General features: G+C 49.7%; 1 protein-coding gene across 5 annotated transcripts in view; it reads left to right on the top strand.

The window, feature by feature from the left end:
• rnpc3 (RNA-binding region (RNP1, RRM) containing 3) overlaps positions 1–14,412 on the top strand; it is a 39,244-nt gene extending 24,832 nt beyond the window's left edge. For 4 of the 5 annotated variants that reach the window (XM_070886482.1, XM_070886486.1, XM_070886485.1 and 1 more), the window contains 6 exons: positions 821–948; positions 1,907–2,065; positions 3,631–3,725; positions 3,839–3,897; positions 6,358–6,490; positions 10,576–14,412. In XM_070886482.1, the coding sequence (XP_070742583.1) occupies positions 821–948; positions 1,907–2,065; positions 3,631–3,725; positions 3,839–3,897; positions 6,358–6,490; positions 10,576–10,641 (640 nt within the window). In that variant the 3' untranslated portion in view covers positions 10,642–14,412. The remainder of the gene's footprint in view (positions 1–820; positions 949–1,906; positions 2,066–3,630; positions 3,726–3,838; positions 3,898–6,357; positions 6,491–10,575) is intronic. The other variant, XM_070886483.1, reaches the window with a different exon arrangement.
• The last annotated feature ends 226 nt before the right edge of the window (positions 14,413–14,638 follow it).

Raw genomic sequence — 14,638 nt, 5'->3', positions numbered from 1 at the left:
GGAGCGTGTGTAAGGGATGTAACGTTTAACATCCGCACTGTTTTTAACAAATGTAATCCCACAGCAGTATTGAATCTGTTATAAATCCTGGGACATTTTATCCAGTCAGGTGGTATTCCCAACAGAAACTCGCTCCCGACCTGCAGTTGGCAACGTGTAGTTGGCCATCTGTTGGCGGTACTGTTTGAACAATTGGGCCAATTGAGTTAATGTTCCAACACACCACAGCACTGTCCCCACACACACTGGGACACCAATCACCAACACACCCCTGCTGGGACCCGGCACACACACAGTCCGTTGCACACACTCCGCCGTGATGAGTCTCGTGTTTACATCGAAGCGTGTTGTGAACCAGTGAAAGAAAAAGGTCGACTTAACGGTTCGTCAAACAGCTGACCCCCGTCCCAACTCCGAAGCAAAATGTCTTTCACTCTGGACGGGGGGGGGGTGAGTAGGTGGGGAGGGGGGAAGGAGAGAGGCTGGTGTGTGTAATAGCCTTACTGTATGACCAAGCTGTGAATAATGTATGAATATTAATGCTACTGTTTGTTGGAAGGCCGGGCACAACAGAGCAACAGCATATCACGTGTGTTAACCTGGTCCTGAATCCTAGCACTGAGCAGCCTAATCGGAGAACACTCGGTGGCGGTCTAGGCTGCAGTGCCCTGCTGTGTACAGCGGGTAGAGGGAGTTACCGGCAACGAGCCTGCTGTAAACGGTGGGACTGCCCCACCCCGAGTGTAAACAGAGTCCTGATCCTTTGATAAAGACGGACTGGCGATCAGCGGTTGACTGGTATCCTCCTCTGCCTTCCCAGCTCCCATCCCGCGGTGTCACCATCCGAAGTCTTTGACCAGCCGCAAACTCACGGGCAAAAGAAAATAGAATTCCACATCTCCGTCGATGTTGGCGGCTTGCTGGAGGGAGGAGGGGAGCGTCGGGCAGGTAGGAGGTCACCGACTCGGTGGGCGCTCCGTTTGTGCCAGGCTCTTTAAGCGTTTCCCCAGTTGCGAGAAGAACAAATCTCCAGCTAGATACTGTTGAGATATAGTTAATGTCGCGTCATGTCATTGGGACCTTGACGTGTGTGTGTGTGTGTAAAGAAAGGCCCTCCCATCGCACAACAGCACCACCTTTCACCTCCATAACATCACCCGTCACTCCTCCGCCTCTGTCTCTTTCCCTCCTCCCCCCCAATCTCCGTCTCCCTCCCCCCCGGCCCGGCTCGTGTCTCCCACTCAGCTCTCTCCTTCCCCCCCCCCCCCCGGTCCAGTTCTCCCACTCGTCTCTCTCTCTTCCCCCACTCCCCCCCCCAGCTCCTCTCCCTCACCCGTGTGAATTATTACATGAATGATACATTGGGTCCCGGTCCGGCAACAATTTCCATTTTAAAATTCTCATCCTTGTACACCCATCCCTCCATGGCCTCGCCCACTCCCATCTCTGTAGCCTCACAACCCTCCGAGATCTCTGCGCTCCTCCAGTGCTGCCCTCTTGGGCATCCCTTTTAATCACCCCACCATCGGCGGCCGTGCCTTCAGCTGCCTGGACCCCAAGCTCTGGAACTCCCTCCCTAAACCTCTCCTCCTCTCTACCCCTCTCTGCTCCTTTAAGACACTTCTTAAAACCTACCTGTTTGACCGAGCTTTTGGTCACCTGTCCTAATGTCTCCTTATGCGGCTCGGTGTCAAATGTTGTTTGATAGCGCTCCTGTGAAGCGCCTTGGGACTTTTCACTGTTAAATGTGCTGTATAAATGCAGGCTGTTATGCAGTTGGTTAAGAATCGAGTCACATTCTAGATGAGAATTACTGTAAACAAAACTGGTGGTGTCGTTGTGAGGCCATTGTCAGAGATGAGTGTACGATTATTGAGCACAGTCTTAACTACGAGCTTGTTTTCAGAGCCACAGGAGAATTCCGAGCCTCAAAACTCTGGGTTTGGAAAGATCCGGCCCGCTCCTGTCTGTTCGAAAAGTGAAAGCAAGGAGGAGGGAGAGGAAGAGATTCCTTCCGAGTTCATCTCCAAGAAACAGCTGGCGAAGGGCAGAATCGCGAGAGACGGTATGTGCGATGGGGGGAGTGTGTGTGAGGGGGCGGAGGGAGAGGGTCCCGCTGTGAGGGGGCGGAGGGAGAGGGTCCCGCTGTGAGGGGGTATGAGGTGCCAGGGTAGCATTGTGCCACAGTTTCAGGGTAATGAGCTGTGGGTGCTGAGGTGATCAGGTGAGATGGGTGAAGGTGTGTGCTATACGGGCTGCTGTTGACTGGAGTTGTGTGCGAGGTTAGAGTGCCAGGGAACCTGCGTGTTCCGCTTGCTTACATTCACGTTTTGAAAGCCAATTCTAGATTGTAGCATTTTTGCATTTTGTAACGATTGCAGCATTCCAAAATACTGATCAGCAAAAGTATTCAATGATTTTTAAAAAAATACAGATATTTAAATATTGGCTGGAATTGAACTATATTCTTTTAGTTCACTAGGCAGTCATGAGCGCAAAACTTTTGGGCTAATATCCTATTTCCTCTGGTGGGGAGCCCAGAGCAAGGGTACTTGATGGGACACAGTATCAGCTGTGGCCCACTGAGCAGCACTCTCGTCTCTTGAGTGAGAAGGTTGTGGGTTCAAGTTCCACTCCGTGGGCTTGAGCACAAAAATCTAGGCTGACACTCCAGTGCTGAGGGAGCGCCGCACTGTCGGAGGGGCAGTGCTGAGGGAGCGCCGCACTGTCGGAGGGGCAGCGCTGAGGGAGCGCCGCACTGTCGGAGGGGCAGTGCTGAGGGAGCGCCGCACTGTCGGAGGGACAGTGCTGAGGGAGCGCCGCACTGTCGGAGGGGCAGTACTGAGGGAGCGCCGCACTGTCGGAGGGGCAGTGCTGAGGGAGCGCCGGACTGTCGGAGGGGCAGTGCTGAGGGAGCGCCGCACTGTCGGAGGGGCAGTGCTGAGGGAGCGCTCATATCATCATAGGCAGTCCCTCAAAACGAGGATGACTTGCTTCCACACCAAAAAGGGATGAGTTCACAGGTGTTTCAATGAAGCACCTAATATTCCAGATCCTGAACTACATCCTGAAGGGTGGATGATGCCTATGTGTGGATTTTTTTAACGTGTGGTTGCCGTTACACATCGTTACACACCGTTACAGTGGTCGTGAAAGGCGCTATAGAAATCCAAGTCGTTCTTTAATACTAGAGCTGGTCCGTTGAGGGATGACGCCAGGATGCACTGTTTCACACAGCAATACTGGCTTCCCCCAAGAGGCTGGAGGGTCAGTTGAAAATTTCAAAACTGATAATGATTGACTTTTGTTAGGTAAGGGTAGTAAAGGTTACGGAGCCAGGAACTTACATTTCTATAGCGCCTTTCATGACTTCAGGACGTCCCAATGCCCTTTATAGCCAATGAAGTACTTTTGAAGTGTTGAGGCTGGGGGTCAATTGGAGGTTTAAAAACTGAGATTGGTTGATCTTTATTGGGTAAGGTATCCAGGGATATGGAACCAAGTAGATGGAATTAGGATAAATCAGCCATGAACTAATTGAATGGTGGAACAGGCTGGAGGGGCTCAATGGCCTCCTCCTGTCCCTGTGTTTCTATCGATATGCAGTTGAATGGGTTTTATTTCTAACAGAAATGGATTGCGTGTCGATGTTCAAGAATTACAATCCAGGCGAGCCAACCTGTCGGCTGTACGTAAAGAATCTATCCAGGCAAGCTGAAGAGAAGGTAATCTCCCTGGCAGCGCCGCCCGTGGCTAGCTACTTTTTATTAAAAATGTAACTCCAGTCAGAGTTGCGAAGTTTTCGTGTTGGTATTTTCACACTTTGATCTCGTTCCAGGACTTGAAGTTCATCTTCGGCAGATACGTCGATTTCTCATCACAGGCTGAAAGGAACATGTAAGAGACCTTCGTCCTGTTATATCGAGGGAGGGCTGCACTGTCGGAGGGGCAGTACTGAGGGAGTGCTGCACTGTTGGAGGGATAGTACTGAGGGAGGGCTGCACTGTTGGAGGGGCAGTACTGAGGGAGTGCTGCACTGTTGGAGGGGCAGTACTGAGGGAGTGCTGCACTGTTGGAGGGACAGTACTGAGGGAGTACTGCACTGTTGGAGGGGCAGTACTGAGGGAGTGCTGCACTGTTGGAGGGACAGTACTGAGGGAGGGCTGCACTGTCGGAGGGGCAGTACTGAGGGAATGCTGTCTTTGGGATGTGGCGTTAAACCCATGCCCCAACTACCCCCTCAGGTGGATGTAAAAGATTCCACGGCACTATTTTGAGAAGAACAGGGGAGTTCTCCATGGTGTCCTGGCCAATATTTATCCCTCGACCAACATCACTGAAATAGATTATCTGGTCATTATCACTGCTGTTTGGGAGCTTGCTGTGTGCAGATTGGCTGCCGACTTTCCTACATTACAACAGTGACTACACTTCAAAAGTACTTCATTGGCTGTAACGTGCTTTGGGACGTCCTGTGGTCATGAAAAGCGCTATATAAATGCAAGTTTTTTTTTATTGATTGGCAATCGAACTAATTTTATGGGACCTCTCCCTGTCACATTGAATTTATTTCCTGTTTACAACAACAACTTGCGTTTAAATAGCACCTTTTTAAAGTAAAAAAAAAATTTTCCAAGGTGCTTCATCGGAGCGCAATCAGAAAAAAAAAACTAGTGATACCGAGCCACATAGAGATATTGGGACAGGTGACCAAAAGCTGGTAGAAACATAGAAAATAGGTGCAGGAGTAGGCCATTCGGCCCTTCGAGCCTGCACCACCATTCAATATGATCATGGCTGAACATGCAACTTCAGTACCCCATTTCTCTCCATACCCCTTGATCCCTTTAGCCGTAAGGGCCACATCTAACTCCCTTTTGAATATATCTAACGAACTGGCCTCAACAACTCTCTGCGGTAGAGAATTCCACAGGTTCACAACTCTGAGTGAAGAAGTTTCTCCTCATCTTGATCCTAAATGGCTTACCCCTTATCCTTGGACTGTGACCCCTGGTTCTGGACTTCCCCAACATTGGGAACATTCTTCCTGCATCTAACCTGTCCAATCCCGTCAGAATTTTATGTGTTTCTATGAGATCTTCTCTCATTCATCTAAATTCCAGTGAATATAAGCCTAGTCGATCCAGTCTTTCTTCATATGTCAGTCCTGCCATCCCAAGAATCAGTCTGGTGAACCTTCGCTGCACTCCCTCAATAGAAAGAATGTCCTTCCTCAGATTCGGAGACCAAAACTGTACACAATATTCAAGGTGTGGTCTCACCAAGGCCTTGTACAACTGCAGTAAGACCTCCCTGCTCCTGTACTCAACTCCTATACAGGTAGGTTTTAGGGAGAATCTTGAAGGAGTAGACAGATGCGGAGAGGTTTAGGGAAGGAATTTAAGAGTTTAGGGCCCAGGCAGCTGAAGGCATGGCTGCCGATGATGGGGTGAATGGACTGAGGGATGGACAAGAGCCAGAATTCGAGGAATGCAGAGATCCCGGAGTATTGTAGGACTGGAGGAATTTGCAGAGATAGGGAGTGGCGAGGGGGCTTGGGGGGGCACACATGGATTTGAACATGTGGATGAAAATGTTAAAATAGAGGCTTTGCCGGACCGGGAGCCAGTATAGGTCAGCGAACACATTTAGTTCACCAACTTGGAAAAGAACAATGAGTGACTGTCTGAATAGGAAATCAATTTCTCTTTTTTTTTAATATTAACCAGAAAATACTGGCTATACTCAACAGGTCAGGCAGCATCTTTGGAGAGAGAAACCGAGTTAACGTTTCAGGTCGATGACCCTTTGTCAGAACTGGAAAAAGTTAGAAATGTAACCAGTTTTTAAGCAAGTGCAGGGGCAGGGGACCAGGCAGGGATAGAACAAAAGGGGAAGATCTGTGATGGGGTGGAAGGCAGGAGAGATTCAGAGACAAAAGGGATGATGGTGCGAGGTGAAACGAGATGGTAATGGGACATGTTAAGAAACAAACGATGAGTCTAGAGAGGGTGTAAATGGCAGAATCATCACCAGCTACTGTGGGAAATAAGAAAAAAATAGAAAAAAAAGTAAAACAATATGGCCAGAGGTTACAGTCTGAAGTTGTTGAACTCGATGTTGAGTCCGGGAGGCTGCAAACTGCCTAAACAAAAGATGAGGTGCTGTTCCTCGAGCTTGCGTCGAGCTTCGTTGGAACAGTGTAGGAGGCCGAGGACGGAGAGGTCGGAGCGAGGAATTAAAGTGACAGGCGACCGGAAGCTCAGGGTCGAAGTTACAGACTGAATGGAGGTGTTGGTTTTGATTTTGTATTTGAATGACGGGTGATTTTAAAAAGCTGTTCTTTTGCCATGACAGGTTCGACATCCGATTGATGAAAGAGGGCCGGATGAAGGGACAAGCTTTCGTTGGACTCCCCAACGAGAAAGCAGCAGCCAAGGCCCTGAAGGAAGTAAATGGGTTCGTCCTCAACGAGAAGCCAATGGTGGTCGTATCCTTTCATTGATCAGCGGGGGCTTATAATGGCCGCTGGGCAATGGATGTTCACATCAGCAATTTCTGGAGGAGATTAGAATCGTTTTCATGTCTGAGTGGAGTTAAAGTAACACTCTGAACATCCCAATTATATTGGAGAGAGGGGTGCAGAGGAGATTTATTTACAAGAATGGTTCCAGGGATGAGGGACTTGTTGAGGGGAATGCAGCGAAGGTTCACCAGACTGATTCCCAGGATGGCTGGACTGACCTATGAGGAGAGACTGGATTGACTGGACCTGTATTCACTGGAGTTTAGAAGAAAGAGAGGGGATCTCCTAGAAACGTATGAAATTCTGACGTGACTGGACAGGTTAGATGCAGGAAGAATGTTCCCGATGTTGGGGAAGTCCAGAACCAGGGGACACAGTCTAAGGATAAGGGGTAAGCCATTTAGGACCGAGATGAGGAGAAACTTCTTCACTCAGAGAGTTGTTAACCTGTGGAATTCCCTGCCGCAGAGAGTTGTTGATGCCAGTTCACTGGATATATTCAAAAGGGAGTTAGATATGGCCCTTACGGCTAAAGGGATCAAGGGGTATGGAGAGAAAGTGGGAAAGGGGTACTGGGGGAATGATCAGCCATGATCTTATTGAATGGTGGTGCAGGCTTGAAGGGCCGAATGGCCTACTTGCACCTATTTTCTATGTTTCATTTACGGGGATAGACTGGAGAATCTGGGGTTGTTCACCTTGGAGCAGAGATGATTGAGAGGAGATTTGATCGAGCTGCTCAAAATCATGAGGGGTCTGGACAGAGTAGATAGAGAGAAACTGTTCCCATTGGTGGAACCAGATGTTACAGATTCAAGATAATTGACAAAAGAGCCAGAGGCGACATGAGAATTTTTTTTAAGCTCCGAGTTATGATGATCTGGAACAGGTTGCCTGAAAGGGCATCGGAAGCCGATTCAGTGGTAACTTTCAAAAGGGAATTGATTGAAAGGGAGAAAATTGCAGATCACAGAATTAGACCGCGCAGGAGGCCATTTGGCCCATCGTGCCTGTGTCGGCTCTGTGACAGCGATCCAATCAGTCCCACTCCCCGCTCTTTCCCCACAGCCCGGCAAATGTTTCCCTTCAAGTATTTAATCAGTTCCCGTTTGAAAGGTACTATTGAATCTGCTCCCACCGCCCTTTCAGGCAGCGCGTTCCCGATCACAACAACTCGCTGTGTAAATAAACTCTTCTCATCCCCCCCCTTTGGTCCTTTTGCCAATCACCTTCAATCTGTGACCTCTGGTTCCCGACCCTCCTGCGACTGGAAACAGTGTCTCCTTATTTAGTCGATCAAAACCCTTAATGGTTTTAGACACCTATTAAACCTCCCTTTATCTTTCTCCACTCTCAGGAGAACAACCACAGCTTCTCCAGTCTCTCCATATATCATCATTATCCACTTGAATTGAGTTCTTGGGTGGCTGAACAGTCCAGTACGAGAGCCACAGACTGTGTCACAGGTGGGACAGACAGTGGTTGAAGGAAAGGGTGGGTGGGACAGGTTTGCCGCACGCTCCTTCCACTGTCTGCGCTTGATTTCTGCATGCTCTCAGCGATGAGACTTGAGGTGCTCAGCGCCCTCCCGGATGCACTTCCTCCACTTAGGGCGGTCTTTGGCCAGGGACTCCCAGGTGTCAGTGGGGATGTTGCATTTTATCAGGGAGGCTTTGAGGGTATCCTTGTAGCGTTTCCGCTGTCCACCTTTGGCTCATTTGCCATGAAGGAGTTCCGAGTAGAGCGCTTGCTTTGGGGGTCTCATGTCTGGCATGCGGACAATGTGGCCTGCACAGCGGAACTGATCAAGTGTGGGCAGTGCTTCAATACTGGGGATGTTGGCCTGGGCGAGGACGCTGATGTTGGTGCATCTGTCCTCCCAGGGGATTTGTAGGATCTTGCGGAGACATCGTTGGTGATGTTTCTCCAGCAACTTGAGGTGTCTACTGTACATGGTCCATGTCTCTGAGCCATACAGGAGGGAGCCCTATCACTACAGCCCTGTAGACCATGAGCTTGGTGGCAGTTTTGAGGGCCTGGTCTTCGAACACTTTTCCTCAGGCGGCCGAAGGCTGCACTGGCGCACTGGAGGCGGTGTTGGATCTCGTCGTCGATGCCTGCTCTTGTTGATAGGAGGCTCCCGAGATATGGGAAGTGGTCCACATTGTCCAGGGCCGCGCCGTGGATCTTGATGACTGAAGGGCAGTGCTGTGCGGTGAGGACAGGCTGGTGGAGGACCTTTGTCTTATGGCTGTTTAGCGTGAGGCCCATGCTTTCATAGGCCTCAGTAAATACATCGACTGTGTGTTGAAGTGCAGCCTCTGTATGAGGCCAGACGCAGGCGTCGTCCGCGTACTGTAGCTCGACGACAGAGGTTGGGGTGGTCTTGGACCTGGCCTGGAGACGGCGAAGGTTGAACAGGTTCCCACTGGTTCTGTAGTTTAGTTCCACTCCAGCGGGGAGCTTGTTGACTGTGAGCTGGAGCATGGTGATGAGAAAGATTGAGGAGAGGGTTGGAGCGATGACGCAGCCCTGTTTGACCCCGGTCTGGACGTGGATTGGGACTGTAATGGACCCGTTGGTAAGGATCACGGCCTGCATGTCATCGAGGAGCAGGCTGAGGATAGTGCCAAACTTTTGGGGGCATCCGAAACGGAGGAGGACGCTCCATAGACCCTCGCGGTTGACAGTGTCAAAGGCCTTTGTAAGGTCGAAGAAGGCCATGTATAACATGTTATGGGAAGCCTATCAGTCCAGTTTGTGATGGTTTGATTTCCCTGTGTTTTTTTAAAATTCATCTCGATGTTTTTAATTCCTCACAGATAATATTTTACAGCTGTGGACCTGGTGGTGTTATCGTACTGACAAGAAAAGCACTTTTTCTTTTCTGCAAAAGCAAAATTCTGTAGATGGTGGCAATCAGAAATAAGAACTGAAAATGCTGGAAACATTCAGCAGGTCAGGCAGCGTCTGTGGAGCGAGAGAGAGAGAAAGAGAGAGGGGAACAGAGTTAATGTTTCAGCTCGATGACCAGATTTTAAGCAAGTGGTGGGACAGGGAAAGGGGGAGGGGAGGAATGCACTGAAGGGCAGGTCTGTGCTAGGGTGGAAGGCAGGAGCGATTAAATGGCAATAAATGAATGATGGGGCAGACAAAAGGGGCTGATAATGGGGCAGGTAAAAAAGATCAGTCCAGAGGAGGTGTAAATGGGAAAGGCAGAATCAGCAACAGCTGTCATCTGGAAAAATGGGGACCACAGTTACAGTCTGAAATTGTTGAACTTGATGTTGAGTCGGGAAGGCTGTAAAGTGCCTAATCGAAAGATGAGGTGCTGTTCCTCGAGCTACGTTGGCAGAGTGTAGCAGACCAAGGACAAAGGTCAGAGAGGGAGTGGAGCAGAGAATTAAAGTGACAGGCGACCGGGAGTTCGGGGGACCCCTTACGGACTGAATGGAGGATTCTCAAAACAGGCTGAACCTCTCTTACCCAGAACTCCCCCGGCCGGCACCATTCCCGTCCGGCACCACCCCCCCGTCCGGCACCATTCCCGGCTGCTGGGTGGCACATGCACAGAAAGCGGCCGGACAAAATCCTACTCGCCAATATAATCTTTCTCCTTGATCGGCTGCGGCCTTGTCTCCTTGCTGGAACTCCTGCAGCCGCAGTCCTCAGGCCGGACTTTCCTCCCCACAGCGCTCCCTCCAGGAGTCGGGCCGTGTCGTTGGGAGCCCGCTTGGGTCGCCGTGCTTCCCCCACCCTCCATCTCCCCGGGCCTCAGGCGACTTCCTTAACCCCCCCCTTTGGGCAACCCCACCGACGATGACCTCCCCTCATCCTGCAAAATACTTCATCCGGCACAGGCCAGGTCCCGAGGCTGCCGGATAAGGGAGGTTCAGTCTGTTTCTCCTTGTGTGACTCGGTCAAATCTTTCTGATTTACGCACCCGTGAAGCGTCGTGGGCCGTTTTACTGTGTTAAAGGCGCTATATGAATGCAAGTTGTTTATGCCTCGTCGATTATTTGCAGCGTTGGTCCTTAGCGTCTTTACAGCAATTTGCCCGCTCCGCACGGCCAAAGCAAGATTCGTCAGAAAGCAAGAGAGGCCGAGGAAAGTGAGGATTGGCGGCTCTGTATGGTGGGTCTCCTGCTGTCTCGTTGACTTAGTGTTTCACCCTGATGTCACGCGTAGAGCCAGGCCCTGAGGCTGGTTGATGTCTTTTTTCTCTTGGTTGCAGTTCACACTGTGTACAGTAAAAGCCAAGGTCATCAATTTGGGGGAATGGTAATTCAATGTATCCTTTATAATGTATCCTTTATGTACAAGCAAAACATAATGAAGTGCAAAACTCAGTTACCATTGTTGCTCCATTCAACCACGGAGCATGTGCAGGGGAGCAGGCTACTTCCCAGTTAGCATTCAGGGTTTTGTCTTTATTTTGTTGTCCGCTGAAAATCCGGTAACTCCCAGCTGACCAGCTATGGTCATCCGCTGAGCGGAAACTACTTTTCAAAAAGGTCTTTTGCCGCTGTGGTTTGTAAGCAGTTCGCCGCAGCAAGACATTGCACACACGCAGGCACACACAGCCTTTTGGGTCAAGAACGCAATCACCAATCCAGTTGGCGTGGGAAATTTTTTTTTTCAATAAATAGAAAAGGAATAGAAGTTTTCGCTGCTGGGACAGTCAGGACTTACGAAGATATTACCCACTGGTTCATCCGGTCCTAATGCCCCACGCCTCGACTCTCCCCACCCATCATGGAATCTCCGGGGAGAAGGGGAAAACCAAATTAAACCCCAGCTAATTAGGGAGGGTGGATATTTCTCTCCAAACCCTTTGGACTGTGCAGACTAGCCCAAGTGATCTGACTGGACAGGACAGCCCACATCGTGCAATCACTTTCCTTTCTTTAACATGCTCTATTTACCCAAGTCAAAGAAGAGCACAGTCATGCTCCAGCCCATTGGCCTGGCCTTGGAGAGACCACCATAGCCTTGCTTCAGTCTGGCCTTGGAGAGACCACCATAGCCTTGCTTCAGTCTGGCCTTGGAGAGTCCTCTTGCATTCAAATATCAGATGCAGACATTACAATCTCATTTTGCCAGAACAGCTGGGAGCAGTGAGCTCCTACTCTCCCTCACCCTCTCACCCATAACATAAGAAATAGGAGCACGAGTAGGCTCGAGCCTGCTCTGCCATTCATTGAGATCATGGCTAATCTTGGACCCCAGCTCCACTTTCCCGCCCGATTCCCATAATCACTTGATCCAAAAATGTATCCGTCAATCTCGGATATACTCAATGGCTGAGCATCCACAGCCCTCTGGGGCAGAGAATTCCAAAGCTTCACGGTGAAGAACTTTCTCCTCATCTCAGACCAAAATGGCCGACCCCTTATCCTGAGACTGTGACCCCTGGTTCTCCACTCTCGAGCCGGTGAAACAGCCTCTCAGCATCTACCCTGTTAATCCTCCTCAATCTTATATGTTTCAATCACCTCTAATTCTTCTAAACTCCAGAGTATAGGCCCATTTTACTCCATCTCTCTTCATAGGACAATCCTCTCATCCCAGGAATTAATCTAGTGAGCCTTCGTTGTACTCCCTCTAAAGCAAGTATATCCTTCCTTGGGTATGGAGACCGAAACTGTGCCCAGTACACCAAGTGTGGTCTCACCAAAGCCCTGGGCAATTGCAGCAAGTCTTCCTTACTCTTGTCGTTCAACCCCCTTGCAATAAAAGGCCATTTGCCTTCCTAATTGTTTGCTGTACATAACATAAGAAATAGGAGCAGGAGTAGGCCATACGGCCCCTCGAGTCTGCTCCGCCATTCAATAAGATCCTGGCTGATCTGATCATGGATTCAGTTCCACTTCCCCGCCCATTCCCCATAAACCCCTTATCCCCTTATCGTTTAAGAAACTGTCCATTTCTGTCTTAAATTTATCCAATGTCCCAGCTTCCACAGCTCTCTGAGGCAGCAAATTCCACAGATTTACAACCCTCAGAGAAGACATTTCTCCCCATCTCTATTTTAAATGGGTGGCCCCTTATTCTAAGATCATGCCCCCTAGTTCTAGTCTCCCCCATCAGTGGAAACATCCTCTCTGCATCCACCTTGTCAAGCCTCCTCATAATCTTATACGTTTCGATAAGATTCTTCTGAATTCCAATGAGTAGAGGCTCAGCCTACTCGACCTTTCCTCATAAGTCAACCCCCTCATCCCCGGAATCAACCGAGTGAACCTTCTCTGAACTGCTTCAAAGCAACTATATCCTTTCGTAAATATGGAAACCAAAATTGCACGCAGTATTCCAGGTGTGGCCTCACCAATATCTTATATAGCTGTAGCAAGACTTTGCTGTTTTTATACTCCATCCCCTTTGCAATAAAGGCCAAGGTTCCATTTGCCTTCCTGATCACTTGCTGTACCTGCATTCTAACTTTTTGTGTTTCATGCACAAGTACCCCCAGGTTTGTTAACTTTGTGTCTCATGTACAAAGATTCTCTCTCTTTCGCTCCCCTCACTGTCTTACTACTCCACTCTCTCGCTCTCTCTCTCCTACTCCTGTGTGTAAGGTGCCTGATTAGCAACTCCACACTTGGTGCTGCCCTTACACTCGCATCCAATTCATTACCCTGCCGACAGTGCGAAGGATGGAAGAGGAAAGAGTAAAGAAAGGGACGAGGAGGTTTGCTGATTTCCTCCCTGACAATGATTAAAAGAGTACGTATGTTCTCTTCCCAGGTCCTCAATCCTGAAACAACTCCTCTCCCTCAGTCTCTCTCCCCCCGCCCCCATACATAGCTTGGCCTCGATCATTACTTCCCCGATTTACCCCGCTCCTGTATTCTGAATCTTCGATGTCCTGCCCAGTCAGCCCTTGATCGTCACTCTGCTCTCCTGTCCAATGCTCCCTGTTCCCCATCAGGACTTTCTGACCACATTCTGCAAACCGCCCTTCAGAATTCAGTGAGCACCCACAGAACAATTCTTACACAGAATCTACCGCACCGCAAATGTGCATTGGGCCCAGCGCTCCGTGTCGGGGTTTATGCTCCACACCAGCCCCTCTCCCACCCCTCTCCATCTCACCCTATCCCCATATCCTTCTATTCCTTTCTCCCTCATGTGTTTATCCAGCTTCCCCTTAAATGCATCGATACTATTCGCCTCAACCCCTCCCTGTGGCAGCGAGTTCCACATTCTCACCGCTCTCTGGGTAAAGAGGTTTCTCCTGAATTCCCCGTTGGATTTATTAGTGACTATCTTATATTGATGGTTCCTGAGTTGTCGTCTCCCCCACAGGGGGAAATATCTCGATGGCTACCCTATCCAACCCGTTCACAATTTTAAACATCTCTATTAGGTCAACCCACAGCCTTCCCTTTCCTCGAGAAACAAGCCCCAGGCTGTTCAATGTTTCCAGATAGTTATACCCTCTGGGTTCTGGTACCCTTGTGAATTCTTGTACGAGATGAATGGAACATCCTTTTGTCCCGAGAAGGTCTGAGAATATTTGACTTGTGCTTCCAGCATACGCTGTAGTGCTGTGTTCAGGAACGTAGAAGCTGGAGGGTTGGAGCACCGTCACTCTGAGGGCGAGCTAGGCGTGTGCTGTTTATCGCTGCTGTGTTTCCTTCGCCTCCAGTGTCGCAGTTTGGGTTCTGGGGGAGTGCTTGTTGGTCACGGCCAGCACAGGAAAACCCAGGGCCGTGAGACGGCAGCAGATACTGCGTCGAAATCCTTGCTCCATCAGGACGCATCGGATATGAAATACTGTTTGTTTTTTAACTTTGTGACAATGTAAATGGTGACAGTCAATTTTTGAATTGTCGGTGCTTGCCATCAAATGAATGTATTCAATAAAAGTACTTGATGCTGCAGGATTATTTTTATTTGAGCTGGTTTTGTTTTGGTTGTGTTGCTAAGTTTCACCCGTGACTTCTCTCGTCCTTTTGATACTCAATTGGAATTCTAGAGTGATCCTGTTCCCCCAGTCTCTTCCATACCCTGACTGCCCCCTCGTCTCTCCCGTACCCTGACTCCCTCCCGTTCCGTCTGTCTCCCCACCCCCGGTCCCTCCCATACCCTTACCCCCCCCCCCCCACT

The sequence above is a fragment of the Pristiophorus japonicus genome, chromosome 8, assembly GCF_044704955.1.
Source record: "Pristiophorus japonicus isolate sPriJap1 chromosome 8, sPriJap1.hap1, whole genome shotgun sequence".
Lineage (NCBI taxonomy): Eukaryota > Metazoa > Chordata > Chondrichthyes > Pristiophoridae > Pristiophorus > Pristiophorus japonicus.
Note: the sequence above shows the minus strand (reverse complement) of the source record. Positions and strands in the feature narration are given on the sequence as shown.